The sequence below is a fragment of the Oreochromis niloticus genome, linkage group LG19 (assembly GCF_001858045.2).
Source record: "Oreochromis niloticus isolate F11D_XX linkage group LG19, O_niloticus_UMD_NMBU, whole genome shotgun sequence".
Classification (NCBI taxonomy): domain Eukaryota; kingdom Metazoa; phylum Chordata; class Actinopteri; order Cichliformes; family Cichlidae; genus Oreochromis; species Oreochromis niloticus.
In genome coordinates this window covers 20,318,262-20,337,285 of record NC_031983.2, presented here as the reverse complement: position 1 = coordinate 20,337,285, position 19,024 = coordinate 20,318,262, and the positions used below count along the sequence as shown (strand labels likewise).

Genomic DNA, 19,024 nt, shown 5'->3' with positions numbered 1-19,024 from the left:
TTTTAAAATGTTTAGCAAATAGTGCATGGCATAAATGAAAGAAACACTGTGGTGGTTTAATACAGTGCATGCACATCAATAAACAAGGCTATTAAAGATCATCTGTAATCTGTAATTAATTACTTTATTAATATTTAATGTGCTTTCCTTTGTATGCTAGTAAGAGCTATTTTCAGGTTGCCAGATTGTTAAAAAAAAATCCTCCTCCAGCGTGAATCTTTAGAGGGACCTCAGTAGACTGTTTAATCACTTCTACTCTGCAAAAGGGCTGCTTGTTAACATTTACAAGTGACTTAATGGCTTAAAGCATGAGCATGTATTGGTTGACATGTATTACATTTAATTCTTGATACCTGATGATACAAACACACACAGAGCTCATTACTTAAACTTAGCACAAAAAGTAAAGAAATTAATTTGTGTTTATGTCTAAATTTTGCGGAACACCACCTTGAAGTTGTCCTAAACGTGGCATGATTAGAGCAGCCAAGAATCATTGTCACTACAAAGAAATAATCGACCAAACACACATTTGTGCTAAATTTAAATTTATATTAATTCTCTAGAGACTTGTACGAACCATTGCTTGCCAATTTTTTTTTTTTGTCCCCTAAAGGGAAGCAAGTCCGTACACTATCATACCTTAATATGTTTCAAAACCTATGTGCAAACCAAGTGCTCGAAATAAAACTCATTGCAAGTAGTCTGGCGCCACCTACTGGACCTTTCTGTGACATGACAGTCTTAAAAATGAGCATCAGCTCCTTTACCTAGAAACAACACGTTTTTAACTAAATGAAAACTTGAAATGAAACCTTATAAAAAAAACAGAGGAACACAAAAATACAAAGAAGTCCAGAGCTCCAGAGAGCTGTGGTTCAGGCTGTGCTGTTGGCCTGAAAGCTCTTAGGGCAGGAATGAAGTGGGAACACAGCAACAATTGAAGGAAATCCCCACAGAGACCCAGAGCTTGATACCCTGCAGACTCTTAAGCGGATGGTTAGGTTTTCATTATCCAGAACCTTGTCAAGACACTTGAAAACTTTCTCAGGCACATGAGGAAAGACTATTTATTCTGACTTACCTGAAAATCCATGAATAACTTTTTATATGATACTGAATGATCTGAAGATATTTGTTACATAAGTAATAGATCTCTTAGACATGGCCTGCTTTTTAAATGTAAAAAAAAGTGTCAATAATGGCTCATTAAAAAGTATTGATTGTAAGGAAATGATGTAAAAGGAAATGAGCTTGTTTCCCTGTGTTATGTCCCACGCAGATAAGCAATGCATTTGCTAATTTTAAAGACAGAGAGGGAAGGAAGCATGACAGCAAAGTTTCCGCCACAGCAAACACTGTAGGGGGGGAAAAAGCAAAAAGTCTGTCTTGGAAAAAGCTCAGTGTTTCTCCGTCTGTGTGGAATCTAGAGCTGGGCTCATAGTGGAATAATGGCACAAAATAAAACGGATCCCTCTTTGGAAATAGACAAATCATTCAATCTGGGTGAGTGTATCTGCATTTCTTTCCCAAAGCTGTAGCCTACACTGTGTAAAAGTACAACGTTTTGTATTGTAAAATATAGATGCAATAGTTCTTCATTTGATTCAACACATGCAGTCTCACAGCAAAAAACCTGCAATCCAAAATTAGATCACTAGAAAATACTGAAATGCACATTATTTTTGCGTCAGTCAAACAAGTACTGAATGGTCTGGGGCCAAAATAGAGTCCTGCTGCTACTTCAGTACTATTCAGGTATCTTGGATGCAATTCTTTACTGTAGACAGAGTCAGAAAAGCAAGTATACAGCACTTAAAATAGCCCCTTTGAGTTTCTTATATTTTCTTCTATAGTAGAACTTTTTTTTTTAATCTGTGATAGGCTTTGTTTGCCATAGCTGTCTTGATGTCTTATGTAACATATGAATTGCTTTCTGTGCGCCTGTCCAATTTTGGTACGTGATTTTAAAAGTTTCCATTGTTTCTGGACAAGAATGATGATGGAAATGTTGAGTAATTTTTTATACATGTGACATAAATGAAATGGTCTGTTTGCGCTTCATCACACTGATACTACACAGACTAAAAAACCCACACACCAGGTATGATGTAAGGTTTTATGTAACATCGTAGCCCAGTATAGCATTTCCCAGAAACAATAAATCAATACACCGGAGGAAAATTTCCAAACAACTCTAAGATCTTAGCTGTTCCTCTCCTGAAACTACCATTTGGATATATAATTTACCCATTATGAGAACAACACAATCCATCCTATCTCCCTCTAAGCTAAATATCTCCAGCCATTATTTTTTTTTATCCCTCTGCAGTCCCTTTTCTGAGACTTTGCATGGTTTCTCTGTTTCCAGGCGACATGATTCTAGCCTTCTGTTTATCTGTGCTTGTGGGCCTGCTGCTGGGTGCTTTGATCTACGTTCTGCTGACCTGGGGATCCAGGCGCCGGGCTACAGCCAGGATCACCAGGCACTCCAAAAAGAAATCTGGCGCTTCACAAACAAACGATGCCACGAGCAGCCAGCTGGGCCTGTACCGAAGCACTTTTTTGAGCGTCTACAGACAGCCCTCTCTCGAGCCAGTTGGCCCCCTGGGGAGTAAGCCAGGTGCAGAGACATCCACGTTTCGCCCACTGCCCAAGAAGAGCAGGCCTGCCCTAGATATGGGAGATGACACCCAGGTGTCTGAGGATGCAGCACCTTCAAACTCATCCGATTCAGCATCGCTTGTGTCAAACAAGAGGCATTCCTTCTGGCTGGGCAACAATGGGCTTAAAGGTTTTCTACCCTCGCAGACGCCCCCTCCTGCATATGACACTGTCATCCATGCCTTTGAAGAGACTTGCACCTGAAAAAGTCCACATAAATACAACAAGAACTGAAGCAGTTCAGTGGATAACAATAGACTTTCTGGCTTTGCATTGTCTTTAAAGGGACAGCTGTCTGTGCATGATTCACTTTGAAGCAGTGTGAAGAGGATGCTTTTAGAAGCATGAAGTGTCAGCTCAGCTTTTGTTTAAAGACACGAATAAGGGTTGCAGTTTCCATAATTGATACATTTGCACATTATTTTCCTTATAATTCACTTTTTTCATAAAATATCAGCAAATGACAAAATAATAATGGCCATCCTATTTTGTCTTCTATAAATGTTACATATCCATTTGTGATGACCTATAAACGGACACCAGAGGCACATTTGCACACCGAGGAAGATCGGGGAAGCTGTTTTCGCTTTAGCTTGGAAGTGGTCCACTGATTAGTTAATTATCAAAAACAGTCACTGATTGATATTCTTTAAACTGATTCATTGCAACAGGACCTCTCATAACCTGTAAACTACCAATTGTGGGGTTTTTTTAAAAAAAGGGTCCAGGGGCAGATTTTGCCCCTGATTGTGTGTCCATGAGAGCAAATAAAGAACAAAAATAATTATTTTTAAATGTCTGAATATGTTGTTATAGAATTCACACACATGTGAATTTAATGAAATTCATGTCTCTTGTTTATGATGCTGAACATGAGGCAGAAAGGTGGGACAGTGGGTTACCAGCGCACGCATTACATCAAGGTGTTGTGTCAAGAATGTCACCTCAACTTACGTCGCAAAGATCGGGTGCGCCTTGTGTGGTTGCCATCATGAAAGATACACGCTTTTGAAGTGCAGTTTTGAATCTAATGTTTATTATATGCTAACAGCCCGTGGACGAGCCTCCATATCATAAGACACCTAAATGAACTGCACATAGTCACCTCCAGCGCTTGTTAAGACGATTATCATGGGTGTTGACGCTTTTATTTTGTACTAACTTGAAAAGATTGGTCTATTTTACGTGCTACCTGCCTCATGGCAACCCGCGTTAAAGCCACAACCCCAAAGTGCGCCAGCGGAAAAGTGCCTGGCAACACTACCGCACTGTGCGCCGACTACATCTGGATTAGTACGTGATTACAGCGGTGTCAGGTACGTACAACATATAGGATATATTTTTCTCCCCACAGTCGCTTTTATAAATGAATGCATTCATTTACCACCGCAGTTTGTTTTTGTCTCGTAAGCGCTCAGTCATTCAGACTACTGCATGCGGTGAGACGCCTTTGAATGGGAAAATCATTTGATGTAATGTGTCATGTAGTGGGAGACCTTTATAAAGGAAAGGATGGGTAATTTATTTCGATTGTAATCGGGTGCTAAAGTCTCAAACCTGAGTTTGAGTCATAAGATGCAATTATATTATTGTTAGCTGCACTATGATATGTTTTGGGTCTGCTTCGTGTAAAATATTGGGCATTTTAGTTCTTATGCTTGTCTGGCTGCTGCTGCTGCTGCTGTGGTGGTGGAAAGGAACAGACAGTATCAGTACCCATGGAGACTGCGAGTGCCTTGGTCTCCAATGCAGTGTTGCTGTTGCATAGAGACTGAGAAACACTGTGAATTTCAAGGTTGATGCACTGAATGACAAGGATGCTATTTAAAGCAAAAACCACCTCTCTCTCTCTCTCTCTCTCTCTGATTACCTTACTTGTTGAATAACAACATTCCTCTTTTCCTCTTTTTTTCATCTTCACTGCAACAGGATTGCACAACTCTCTGGAGCCACATCAGGAAGACATGGGATGGGCTACTGGCAAAGAAGCCTCAAGTCATTTCATGGCAAACTCTGGAGTGTAGAGCTGCTTGATTTGGGTGAATGTAGAGCTGGACACCATTTGGCTGTATGATGCATTTTACTTCCCCATAGATTTTATTGTAAGTATCAAGAGCAGAGCAGCCACTACCCTCCAGTGCACCATCTGAATGGAAATATGGACACCTTCAATGGAGGAATTTTGACTCAACATGTCCAGGAACTATGAGGTATTTTTTATATTTATCTGCTGCCAGACTAATTTGAATGTCATTTTTCACTTAACCTAGCCATATTATAAAATGCTATTACTTATTATGTAGTGTGCTAGACGATACCACGTAGGATCGAAACTGTTCATAAACAGATCTTGATTTTAAATGGCAGAAGAGACACCCAAAAACTAAAAGCAAACCAGACTAAATTTGGCTGTTTCTGTCGTACTTGTAAAATATTGTGTTCAGTGAAATCAGTATTATAAAATAACTACTACGGGGACCTAAAAGAGCATTTTAAAGGTTCTCCTGTGCTAATGTGGGAAATCTTGGGTTTCTACTTTACAATATCTATGTGAGCTCTTTCAGACATTTTCATGTAAATCCAAATGAGTAGGTAGGCTGCGAAATGAATGCGCCCAAAAATGAAATGTGTCTAACCTACGTTGTGGAGACAGGATTTAAAAATACACTGTGGTTTGCATATTTGTGCCCTAAATTGCAATTCACATGTTTCGTCTAGTCCTCCTCTCATTTTCAGTTTGTGAATATGAAGAAATAAAACACAGACTGTCGTGATGATGTAATCTAGAGACAAATCCTGGAGCCACTCCATGGACAGTGAATAATAGAATAACAGCTAGAACACTATGAGCAGCAGACATCGTGATTTTACTGGTGTCAGAGCACATTTGGTGATTCACTTGTGTACTTGCGTAAAGTCTGTTCACACAAATGAAAATCATTAGGATGGAATTTATCAAAGAACCTGTAAGTCATGTAAGTGCCTGGTTTCACTCGCCAGTCTGGTACCTGCAAATAAGCTCAGGAAGATGATGCCCACTGATATCCATGAATTCGTTAATTGGGTGTTTTTTCAGAGGTTTTCTCTTAACATGCAAATTTACGCCTCTGGGAGGCAACATAAAGCTGAACCAACTCCCTGCTCATAACTTGATAACATAGGTGACTCATCTTGATGATCTCTGTTTAAAAGGAACATACACAAAGCTGTGTTTTTATTTTTATACAGAAAAGTCTTACCATATCTTGTGATTATATCACTAGCCCCTTGTTTATCTTTGCATATATTGAAAATCCAGTTTTTCTCTCTTTACATTAAAGACTTCTTTCCAAAATCACCCTTAAAGCTGATGTTGAAAGTTCAATCTTTGTAGCTGCTTTGATTAAACTCCACCCCAAAAAAGGCCTTTGAATGAACTGCCAAGGTCCAGAAGTGCTCAGAAAAGAAGGAAATTTGTACTGGGCAAACAGCAACTGCCTATTAAGATTGTATGATATGACTGGAAGCATCAGGAAAGCTTGGATCTTGTATTGAGATTGTTCTGTCATCTTGTGTTTCAAAGGTCAATAAGCTTTTAATCTAAACTATTTCATATTTTACATTAGTAACCACAGCCGAGCTTCCTGTTGACCATGACAGTGTTCATACCAGAATGCCCTGAGCTTCACTGAAAAGGCAGTTTTAAGTAAATGCAGAGTCACACACTGACATAAACTGAAAACGTTCATTATCTAGCTTCATTACAATTGAAAGCATGGTGTTATTTGAAACTCTCTTTCTTTGTTTCGCTTGCCAGCCTGGTCAATCAGTAGGGATGTTGGCCGCCGTGGAACATGGTCCCATCCTCTGCAGCGACTCCAACATCCTCTGCCTCTCGTGGAAAGGCCGGGTCCCCAAGAGTGAGAAGGACAAGCCAGTGTGCCGGAGACGGTACTATGAGGAGGGTTGGCTCGCCACAGGGAACGGGAGAGGAGTCGTTGGGGTGACGTTTACATCGAGTCACTGCAGGAGGGATAGAAGTACACCTCAGAGAATCAATTTTAACCTGCGAGGACACAACAGCGAGGTGGGATTTTCTCTTTTTTTTTGCAATGAGTTGAACGTATAAATAAGAATTTGACCTCTGCGCTTTCATTTTACACTACTAAAATAATGATCTTCTTACTGATCCAACTCACTCGTAAAGGAACTTTTGCAACAGCAGAGTAAAATCAAGAAATCACTGTTTGAATAGATAAATTAAAACAAAACAATCCTGCATATTACAGAACTAAATTGGGTTAAATGCGCACTATATTTACAGAGACTATGCATTAGCATACTTTGTAAAATGATTCATCTTGCTGAAATGCTATTTTTTATTACATTTAAATAAATTAAAATGCTATATGAACAGAGTGCATTTTCATTATTGTGTGCCATTAATATTAAAACACATTTACTGCTGTTGAAATTATTATTTTTTTCCTTTCTGTAAGTAGATTTTTCTTTGAACTACTTTAGCTTTTATATCGATGAATGTTCCTCTGGTGGTGAAAAAAAACTGATGGTGTTTGGGGTATTTGAAGGTTGTCTTGGTGCGCTGGAATGAACCCTTCCAGAAGCTGGCCACTTGCGATATGGAAGGAGGCATATTTGTGTGGATTCAGTATGAAGGAAGATGGTCTGTGGAGTTAGTGAATGACAGAGGAGCCCAGGTAGACATTTTTTTTTGCAAATATGAGCTAAAATGGCTTTGTTTTCCAAATTTATGGTATTTAACACATTTGTACTCCAACTGATGCAACAGAAAGGCTGTATCTTCTTTGCGCTGACCTCTTGTGTAATTACACTAATGATAGAAATCTTTAAATTAGGTGAGTGACTTCACTTGGTCCCATGATGGCACTCAAGCCCTCATTGCATACAGAGATGGGTTTGTGTTAGTTGGCTCGGTCAGCGGTCAAAGACACTGGTCCTCTGAGATTAATCTGGAGAGCCAGATCACCTGTGGCATCTGGACCCCTGACGATCAGCAGGTACCAATGTTTGGCTGAATTTGTACTACTTAAAAGATAATTACAATTACGTATAATTCAAAAATGTAAAGGTGTTGTGGACTAATGTCATAATCTTGAAGTGAGTGAGTGAAATGGGTTTGTTTGTTTATCTAGTCAACTGTTAAAGTTTAATGTACAATGTCCCCTCAGGTCTTGTTTGGAACAGCAGATGGTCAGGTAATTGTGATGGACTGTCACGGAAGGATGCTTGCCCATGTTCTGTTACACGAGTCTGATGGGATTGTGAGCATGTCTTGGAATTGCCCCGATTTCCTAGTCGAGGACAGCACAGAGAGCGACACAGACTCCGATGACAATATTCTGCCTTTAGGTACTAAACCGGTTTGCCCTTCAGCTCGTGTAACTTAGTTAAAAGTGTTGCCTGAGGAAGACTCACATGTGTACTTTTCTTTCTTCCTCCAAGTGCGGCGAGTTAAGCCTCTGTTGACTGTCACCTTCTTATCAGGAGATATCAGTTTGATGAATAACTATGATGACCTCTCTCCTACTATAATTCGCTCAGGGCTTAAAGGTATGAACTCTGAACCTAAGTATGTTAATTTGCAACTTTAGTGATATGTACTGTTAATCATGTGAAGTAAATATCCTTTTTCTTTACACCAAAGATGTTGAGGCCCAGTGGTGCTCCCAGGGAGACCTCCTGGCTGTGGCTGGCATGGAGAGACATGGGCTCCCTTCTGACTCAGCTTGTGCATCCATCATGAGGAATGCCCTTGTTAAGTTTTATAATGTCCAAGGTGAACACATCTACACTTTGGAAACACCGGCGCAGGTTAGTCCTTCATAAATTAAGGGATAGATGTTTTGCTTAAAAAAATTATAATAATGAACATAAACCTTGTGTCATATTTCATGAAATCCACACAAGTGAGGACCAATTAGTAGAAATCCTCTTTCAATTGTTAACCGTTCTCAGACATTCTTGAAAGCAAACTACAACAAAGATTAGGATTGACACTTTGCCAGATATAAGGGTGTAGACTGTTTGTTTTGTAATCTAACCTAAAGGGTGTTAACCTTTGTTTCAGCTCAAAGTCAGCAATAGGAAGTAGCATAAAACAGAAACTAGTGAACCTGCTCTGCTATTGACGTCTGCAGGAAGTCTCTTATTCTCAGTGGTTCTTTTTCAGAGGCCCATCACCACCATTTGTTGGGGTCACAGAGATTCCCGTCTGTTCCTTGCATGTGGACCAGCTCTCTATGTGGTCCGTGTGGAGCACAGGGTGGCCAGCCTCCAACTCTTATGCCAGCAAGGCATTGCCAGCGCCCTGCGAGAGGAGAAAGATGTCGGGAAACTAAACATGCCCTCGCTTCTCTGCTCTTATGTCACCACTGCTTTTATCCCCACCATCAAGGTATTAAAGTTTAATGTGCAATCCTGTATCAGGTCTTTTTTGGTACAGCAGATGGTCAGGTGTTAGTGATGCTTTTCACCACTGCTTTTCATATACACCATTGAGGTGCAATGATCCCTGTTTCATTAGTGTGCAGTGACTGTCAGAGATAGGTTTCCTACCAACTTTATTGCACAGCGAGTAAAGGAAAATTGCTGACAGGGGCATGTTTTCATTTGAGTGTCCAGCAGTCTTACAGCTCCTTCCTTTCTTTGTTCTAGCCCCCAATTCCTGACCCCAACAACATCCGCGACTTTGTCAGCTATCCCACAGCAGGGAACGAGAGGCTCCACTGCACCATGAAGCGAGCTGAGGACAGTCCTGAAGCAGGCGGACCCTGCTACACGCTGTACCTAGAATATTTAGGAGGACTGGTGCCTATTCTTAAAGGAAGGCGCATCAGTAAACTTCGGCCCGAGTTTGTTATTATGGATCCAAAAACTGATGGCAAGGCAGGTGGGTTTAGACCTGAAAGAAAACACTTCACCTAAATCTTTTAAAAGTCGCTATTCATTCTGTCTTTAGCTGCAGTGAAAACTTTGCACAGTTTGGAATGGGCATGAACCAAAGTAAACACAAAATGCATTAGGGGTGGAACAGAAAATAGACCTGCCCAGGGTCATCTTGTATGCACCTTGTTTCTGTGCATATTTGTGCTGTGCGCTCGTCATTCACCTTGAGGAAGAACAAGTACAGAGTGTGGTGATGAGTGTTGCTTTCTGATGTAACATGGTCTGGGGCCTGATACAGGAATAGAGTATGTCGTGACCTGGCTGCACTCGTGTTGCATTTAATGTTATTCATGCAGAGGTTGCCCACTAATGGCATGTTAGTGGGTGTATTGTAGATATTTTGTTCAAACTCAACTTTATTTCTTATTTTTCTTTGCTGTGCTTCTTTCAGAGGAAGTTTGCGTCAATCCCATGATCTCATACACTGACAGCTGTAACTGCTCTGACTCCAGTGACATTGAGCTGAGCGATGAGTGGGTCGGGAAGAAGTCACCAAAGTTATCTCGCGGAAACAGGTCACCAAAACACGTCTGACGTTATATAAATTTTTTTTAATTTTTTTGCATTGCATCTCCTGCATTGTTTTTTTCATCGTTCCAAATGATTTTATAAGGTGTAAAAATGTGTCTTTGTTTCAAAGGTTGAACATGGAATCAAGAAAATCTCCCAAACTTTCACGTGCCAATCAAGAAGGCCAGCGATCACCACGCCTACCAACAAAGAAGCCTCCCGTTCGGTCACCCAGCCTGACACGGCGTGAGTTTTCTATGGATGGAATTACGGAGGTAATGACCTGCCAAATACAATGTACTGCCAAGTATTACAGCTCATGCTCATTAGCTAGTAATACTGTAGTACCTGCATTATTATCACTGTGTAATTCACAGCAACCTATGTTAGAATATGATGTTTTCTTTGTTACTGGGCTGCCATATTTTTGTTAGATCCTTTAATGATTGGCAAACTCACAGTCTATTATAGAAAGGATTTGTCACTCATTTATGATACAGTAATCATTACTGCCATAGTGGAAATACTGACTTTAAATTTAAGCATTAAAAAAAAGAAAAATATTTGTTTATTTAGGGCAGCACAGGCCAGTTATCCCCGTTGCCTTGCAGCAAGAAGGTTCTGAGTTCAAATCCATCATCTGGCCATGGCCTTTCTGTGTTTGCATGCTCTGGGCTCTCTCCAGGTACTATGGCTTCCTCCTGAAGTCCAAAGACATGCATTTAGCGGGGTTAGGTTAATTGGTGATTCTGGTGAATGTGAGTACAAATGGTTGTGTGTCTCTCTGTGTTAGCCCTGAAACAGATTGGTGACCTGTCCAGGGTGTACCCTCTCGCCCTGTGGCAGCTTGGATAGCCTCCAGCCCCCTGAACTATCAATACACCCATCCATGGTTAGAAGAAAAGCATTTAGTTTAGGCAGCCAACTGCTATGATGAAGTTCAGCACTCAAACGGATGATGGCCACTGTGTAACAAATGATTTGACTGTAGAATATATGCTCACCTGTCAGAGGTAAAGAAAAGTACATACTGTGATTTATTGTTAGGTCCACATTAATCTTGTCTCTACTTCAGCAATATTTAAAGTAAGGTACACAAATTTAAGTTTCTGCTGATGTGCCAAGTGAGCAGATGTGTGTAGCCTTCGCGCTTTAAGGGCTCTGCTGTAGTTAACGCTGTGAAGCTGCAGATAATTAAACTCCTACAAACAGCCATAAGCAAGAAACACTTTAGCTTCTGTTTAAGTTTTTTAAACCCAGATTACACTCTTTACTTGTCATGTAGGTGTGCATTTGCTCCATGATCAGGGGAAAATCAAGAGGGAAAACTAGTGAAGGGGCACTGTCATCAGTTTAATTATTTATCATGTACTATAACAGTCAATGGTGTGCTGGAAGTAGGTTCACATGTGCTTAGCAGCAAAGCTTTCACACTTATTGTTCACTTCTTTCCCGTTATCTTCAATTTTCTGCTTCACAGCACAATTACCTTGCACAAGTGACATCTAATATTTGGGGGACAAAATTCAAAATTGTGGGACTTGCTTCTTTCCTCCCCACAAATCTTGGTGCAGGTAAAAACCAAAAGCAGCACATATACATGACTTTACTCAACAGTTACTTTCTTTTTCCTTCTCGAGTCAACTCTATTTTCTTCTTTTCCAGTCATCTATAAGACCAGTTTGCTTCATTTGCAACCGAGGCAGATGACAATCTACCTTCCAGAAGTGCGAAAGATTTCTCATGACTTTATGAGCCTGCCTGTGTTCAACCCCAATGTGTTCAGCGAGGATGAGGATGACTTACCAGGTAAAAAGGAAATCCAGAAAGATGTAAATAAATTAATTTGCGTGCCCATCAGTTTATTATCATCCTAAGTCGCTTATACTCTTCTTCTCTGTCTTCTTATATAGTGATGGGGCCATCTGGAGTGGCTGGAGACAATCCTCCATGTACAGTCAACATTCCCATTGCTCCCATCCACAGCCCAGCTCAAGCCATGTCCCCAACCCAGAGTATTGGTCTGGTTCAGTCTCTTCTGGCCAATCAGAATATTCAGCTTGATGTTCTGACCAACCCGACCGCCACTGCTGCAGCAGCAGCTGCAGTGGCAGCAGCCTCTGTCCCTGTCACTGATCATGGTCAGGATGCTGTTGCGTCGCCATATCCCGTGCCAACTAGATACACCAGCCCTGGTCAGGTGATCTTCAATGGGTTGGAGATGGGTCCTCTTCTCCCTGGCACTTTACCTCCCCCACCTCCACCTCACCATCTCCCACCACAGCCTCATTCACAGCGTTCTCATTCACAGCAGCCTCGCCAGCAGCCATCTAAACAGTCACAGCAAATACAGACACAGCAGCAGCAGAAAATGCACCATCATCAACAGCAGCAAGGGCAACCGCAGCAACAGCAACACCATCACCCATCCCAATCACAGCAGCAGCAACACCAGCAGCTACAGCAGCTGCACCACCAGCAGGGGCAACAGCAGCAACAGCAACACCATCACCCGTCCCAGTCACAGCAGCAGCAGCTGCAGCAGCAGCAGCAGCAGCTACAGCAGCTACAGCAGCTGCACCACCAGCAGACGCTACATCAACAACAGCAACATCAGCAACACCAAGTTCAGCAACATCAACAAATGCAACAAACGCAACAGCAAGTGACGAACCAACAGCTTCAGCAACAGCAGATCCAACAGCAGCAGCAGCAGATGCAGCTGCAGCACGAGCAAATGCAGCAGCAGCAGCAGCAGATGCAACAGCAGCAGCAGCAAATCCGACAGCAGATCCAAGAGATGAGGCAGCAGCAGCAGCAGCTCCAGCAGCAGCATCAGCAGATCCAGCAGCAGCATCAACAGATGCAGAGGCAGCATCAACAAATGCAGCAGCAACTGAAGATCCAAATGTCGTTGCCCCCTCCTCCATCTGGCTATCCTACCATTTCCTTGCAACAGATTCATCTTCTTCCCCAGATGCCACCTCCCACCACTGAGCCAGGGCTCGACAGGGGAGACCATGGACACACTCTGAAGCCAAGTCTGCCACGTATATTACCTCCCTCCTTTAACGATACAGATGGGTCTGTAGAGATTCAGATGAGGAAGGTAAATCCTCCTCCTCCGTACCCGGGGACTGTAGTGTCTGCAGCAGCAGCTTCAGCTGCTGCTCCTCCTCAAACTCTCATCACAAACTGTGACAGCCCAAGTATCCTGGCACCAGACCCCTGCCTGAAAAAGGATGAATTTTTGCTTCATCCTGTCACCTTACAGTACCCAACACCTCTTGGGTATGAAAGGATCACGACCTTTGACAGCAGTGGCAATGTGGAGGAGGTATGTCGGCCACGCAGGCGCCTCATTCGCAACCAGAATGCATACGCTGTGCACAGCATTGGGGGCTCAGCCACACTCAAAGTCACTTCCTCAGAGAATAAAAAAATTCAGCTTCCATACAGCTCAGCAACATTAAGTCGTCTTTCTGTCCCTCGATACACAATACCAAGTGGAGACCCCCCTCCTTACCCTGATCCAGCCAATCAGGTAACAGCTACACTTCCTCCTCCCCAGAGAATTGATAGCAGCCTCATTCATGCCACTCTACGTCGTGAACGAAGGGATGTGGGCCTCAAAGTGCCACAGATGATGGACAGCTCAAGGACACTACCTACTAAAGCTAAAATGAACAGTGCATTAGCCCTTTCCTACCAGCAGAGGGTGCCCACTGCCTTATACACATGCACACAGTGCAGTAGTAACAGCAGCAGCACCAGTGTTAGTGTCAGTGGAGGTGGAACTACCAGTAGTGGTATTGCAGGTGGAACGGTGGTGAGGCAGGACTTCCCACCAGGGAAAGGTGCGCATCACAGTACCATCATAGTGCACTCCAAAAATGCCTCGCCGATGGCATCTCAGTCATCTTACAGTCTACTGGGTGGCGTTGACAACAGTCGGGACAGAACAGTGTATGTTAACTCTGCATTTACTGAGGATGAGACTTTAAATCAGCAGTGTCACCTTGAAAAATCAGTACGTCAGCTGACTCTTGGTGATGTCAGTTTGACAGTAAAACGCCCTCCGCCTTACCAGTGGGACACCTCCGCCACAGAAGATTTCTGGCTCACCCCGGATCAAACAATGTTAGCTCCCCCACCTCATAAACCGCCTCCCCTTATTATCAGTCAAGCTCAGCACCTTGATGTGACTCGGCTTCCTTTTGTCCTTACAACTAAACCTCCAACCAGTCCGAGCACAAGCACTCTTACTTTTCCATCAGGTTACCAGATATCCCTGTCACCTTTTCCTCCAGGAGTGGGTCACAGTGGACCCCCACTTCAGACTTTGCAAAACCCTCCGCAACAGTGTTCTCCAAATGAAGTGGTTGGTCCTGTCCCTTTTGCTCAGCAGGACCCTAATTTGGTCTTGCCACCGGGCTATCCCCCAAATCTGGCCAACTTGGCCTGCTGTCCTCTCCCTCCTCTGTACCCAGGAGCAAGCTCATGTGCCGGACTCCAACTGCACCCGGTCAGCCTCCACCCCTGGAACCCTTACCCCTGCCCACCGCCCATGCAAGATCCTCCTGCGCCTCCACTCCCAACCAAAACTCACCAGATTTTGGAGAAGCCAATACTGTCCCCACCTCCTCCTACTGCACCACCTCCCCCACCTCCTCTTCCCCTCCTCCCCCACCTACCGAGTTGCCACCATCCAAAAGTGCCACAGAAGATCTCGCAGAATCTGCCAATAACTTTCCAGAGCCATCATCCTTGAATGAAAGCCCTGTCCCACAAGAGTCAGAGCGCTTCAACAAGAAGAGCCGCAAAAGGCTTGACAGCCGGGCAGAGGAGGCCAACATGCCCACTGTGTCTGAGGGCAAATCCAGAAAGGAAGGGCGTGCGCTGTCTGATTTCAACACTCTCATTGCGAGCCCGAGGCTTGGTAGCAGAGAGAAAAAGAAGCCCAAGGGGCAGAGAGAACAACTTAATAAAACAAAGAAAATGAACAGGACCACAAATGAGTTTCAGGATAGCTCAGAGAGTGAGCCAGAGCTCTTCATTAGTGGTGACGAGCTAATGAACCAGAACCAGAGTAGTAAGAAGAGCTGGAAGAACAAGCGCAGCATGCGTATGGCAAGTGAGCTGGAGGAGATAAAGTGTCGCAAGGCAAATGAAAGGGAGGACCGTAGTTTAGGCAGCCAAGGGTTTGTCTACGTTATGGCCAATAAACAGCCACTGTGGAATGAGGCCACCCAGGTGTACCAGCTTGACTTTGGAGGTCGAGTCACCCAGGAGTCAGCAAAGAATTTTCAGATCGAACTGGATGGTAGACAGGTAATGATAAGCAACATTAGTGAATTTAAAAATGATTTGTCTCTTCATCTCATAGGGGTTTCTATTTTTCTATTTTTGCTTCAGCCCTTAAAGCAAAAACACCAAACATATATGACATCAGCTTTACACGTGCAGTGATCTGCTGCTCTTGTTCATCTTGTATATCTTTGGGCTTTAGCTTTAAAAAAGCAGCTTCACAATGCTTCTGTTTTGGTTACTGCTTTCTTCCTGAAATATCTTCTTCTTCTACAATTTTTTTAGGTGATGCAGTTTGGGCGGATAGATGGAAATGCTTATATCTTGGATTTCCAGTATCCTTTCTCAGCCGTGCAAGCATTTGCTGTTGCCTTGGCAAATGTGACTCAGAGGCTGAAGTGAAAAGGTCATTTGGTGTTGCTGTGCACTAACTCAACAGAGCTCAGCGGTCTTACTTTCCAGCGTGTGGGGCTACGATGGAGAAAATGTCCTGTTTTATTAAGAAAAGATTAATATATGTGCAAGCTAGTCTTGCACATGGAGGCAATTTACAATCAGTGTGTTGAGGACAAACTCCAGCTCGGTGTTGATGAAAGAGATTTAAGTGAATCCATAATTTCTAGTTCATATATTAAATGTAGTCATGTAGTCAGACTATTATAATTATTATGATGTGGTATATATTAGATTAAAAAACAACCCTTTTTCTGGGATAGAAAAAAATGCAAACTAACTTATGTTGCAGTGACTTTTAAAAGCAGTCTGGAGGTTTAGTGCTATCTGTAGTATCAAACACATTATCTTGCTATTGAATTGGAAATTAATAACCTTGTCGTGTTTATAAAGAAATAAGCACAGCAAATATATCAGTCTGAAGTGGCGTTCAAAATTGATATACACGTTCACTAAGCCATACCATATGTTATATGAACGCTGCACTATTTTAAATCCGTATTAAGAAATAAGTAGATATATTATACAGTTTTATTATATCACACTTATAGGTATTTAATTACATTTATTTATAATCTCATTTGGAATTTTTTTCAGTTGAATGTCTTCAACATTATGTTCAATTTGCTGAACATGCAATAGAGGGATATATAAATTTGGTAGCTGCAACATGAAAAGTTGAGTACAGTTTGCCATAGTTTATATATTTTCTCTTTATGCTACTTCCATGAAGTGCTGCAGTGAACATAATCGTATTATTTTGGCCTCTGTACATTCAACCCATTCAACACCTGACGGTGTGTTCGTTTTTCCACTTGTAAATTTAAACACATTTCGATTGAAGAAACATTATTCTCTATTTCCTTGTTGATTTCAGAATCAACTATTGTGGATACAGTTGTCAGTAATCGTGTACAGTAAGTCTATGGGTGCCATATCTAGCCAAAAGCATTTGGCTGAAAGTATGCCTGCTAGGAAATTAGCAGAAAATGATGTCATGTAGATCTCATCTCACCCAGAATAAATCTACACAGTAACGATTAAGATCTTTTCAATCGGTTTCACTTGGTTGGCTCTGTTTTGTTTCCACTGGGTGTTTAAGATGCTACTTGAATTCTGCATTTGAATGTGAAGTACAGTAGTTTGCCTATTTTGGAAACCAGTGCTGCTTTAGATAGAGCTTGTGTGCAATAATGCTACCTACACAGAACTTAATGTCGTACCTGCAAAAGAAACTGTAATGCTGCTTGCTCTGTGTATTTAGTGACCTAACATTATTATGTGCTTAGAAAAATATGTGTGTATGTTGCTAATTTTAATAATTTTGTATTTCACCTTTGCTTTAACATTGCACCTTGAGTTGTTTTGGGGTTTTTTTTCTTGATGTTACAGAAAAAAGAATGAGAACATAAACATGCAGAGGTATTAAATACAACATACTCATAAGTTGCTAGAGATGACCCGTTAGTGGGAGTGAGATTCATGTAGATTTGGTGCTATTGTATAAAGAAAAAAATGTGATCATATCTGGAAATCTGTCACTTGTTTTTAGAAGTTTATTTTAACTGGAAAGTATTTTGCAAAAAGTTACAGAACATTTGGTGCAGATGTTTTCATTTCAGCTTTTTTTATTCAGTGCAGCTTCAGAGATTTTAGCAACAGTGCGTGTCAGTTATTATCAGCAATACTGCCTAATAACCGAATGGTTTGCTGCCTGATTGTTTTTCTCTTATTTTGTGATGGAAACAAAAAAAAATATATGACTGTAGGTTTTCTGGGGACCTATAAGCTGGCCAAAATGGAATAAAAATCTATGGTTCCAAAATGTTTTTTGTTGTTTTTATTTTATTTCTTTCTATTTTTTATTATTAGATCTTTTACAAACTAATGCAATGGAAGTGATTGCAAAAGACCTGCTCTTCACTTTCCATTAAATGTGGGAGAAATATTAATACAGTTGTAAATATAAAATATTTTAATTTGTTTATTTAATTTTACTTTGACATTTTGTATGCATCTTTGTCAAAGTTGTCTTCTGTAGTTAGCGTATTCCACAAAATGCTGTTTAATTCAGGCAAGCACGCTAATCTAAGAATATTTGGATTAAAAAAAATATCTGGAATTACAGATATTTATTCAAAAACATATATATTTTTCCGGCTGACAAATTTGTCTGCTGGAAAAAATACTTTTGCTTTCCTGATAATACTTTTGCTTTTCCAGATGAGGATCATGGATAGCTCCCATGGAGTGAAAGGGGGACACCTGGACAGATTGCCAATCTATGACATAGAAACCAGACACACATTTTGCAGAGAATCACTAATTAATCTAACATGCATGTCTTTGGACTGAGAGAGAAACATGCAAAAGACATAGAGCACATGGAAACTCCACACAGAAGGGTTCCAGCTGGCTGGTGGATTCAAACCCAGGATCTTCTTGCTGAGAGGCCAAGGAGTAATCTCCATGTTGTGCTTTGATACATAATAGTTGTGGTTATATTTGCGTCATTTTTGTAGGCAATAACATTAAATTACAGTTTACATAAAAAATAAAATTTTTCGTATTTTAAAGGAGTCTTTAAAAGAAAAAGAAATATAAAAAGATACGAGCAATTTGCTTTCAGATTCATCAATTATTAGTATGACAGAACAACTGTAATATTATAAGAATTAAAGAATGCAGTCAGAGATTTTAGCATGAAGCTAAATGCTTAACAAAAATCTATGTTGCAGTTAGTGTAATAACTAATGATCATAAAAAGGATGCTTTCTACAGTCACTGGTTGTAACACTGATATAACCACAGGCAGTGTGCTTTTATTTTGAAAGTGAGTATCTGGTCATTTTTTAATATAATGATTTGCCTGAAGTTTTTTTTTTCAATGTGTGGGAAAATTTGGAAAAGGCAGCTGCTGCATATCAAATGGGCTGGGTTTTTTTGTTTGTTTTGTTTTGTTTTTTAATTTATTAAACCATTTAATTAATTAAAAAGCTATTCACTGAGTTTTTACCAGAGCCCTCGAATGGTACTTGTTATTTATAGTATTGTGTTACGACTGTACTATTTGAGTGTCCAATAAAATGGCAGTTTAATATGCCAAACTGCGGAGGGCAGTAAT

General features: G+C 41.2%; 2 protein-coding genes across 2 annotated transcripts; both read left to right on the top strand.

Moving 5' to 3' along the window:
* The first annotated feature begins 1,315 nt into the window (after positions 1-1,315).
* On the top strand, positions 1,316-3,337 carry myct1b (myc target 1b). Its single transcript, XM_003442876.5, has 2 exons — positions 1,316-1,506; positions 2,372-3,337. Exons 1-2 carry the CDS (start codon positions 1,452-1,454, stop codon positions 2,866-2,868), a joined length of 552 nt encoding a protein of 183 aa, XP_003442924.1. The 5' UTR covers positions 1,316-1,451; the 3' UTR covers positions 2,869-3,337.
* A 491-nt stretch (positions 3,338-3,828) lies between these two features.
* tulp4b (TUB like protein 4b) lies at positions 3,829-17,727 on the top strand. Its single transcript, XM_019348775.2, is given in 17 exon segments — positions 3,829-3,980; positions 4,594-4,874; positions 6,461-6,730; positions 7,233-7,361; positions 7,521-7,682; positions 7,854-8,034; positions 8,128-8,235; positions 8,330-8,496; positions 8,855-9,079; positions 9,340-9,574; positions 10,022-10,145; positions 10,271-10,415; positions 11,621-11,714; positions 11,806-11,949; positions 12,054-14,818; positions 14,821-15,471; positions 15,733-17,727. Coding segments are annotated over 16 exon segments (5,535 nt in total). The 5' UTR covers positions 3,829-3,980; positions 4,594-4,856; the 3' UTR covers positions 15,850-17,727.
* The last annotated feature ends 1,297 nt before the right edge of the window (positions 17,728-19,024 follow it).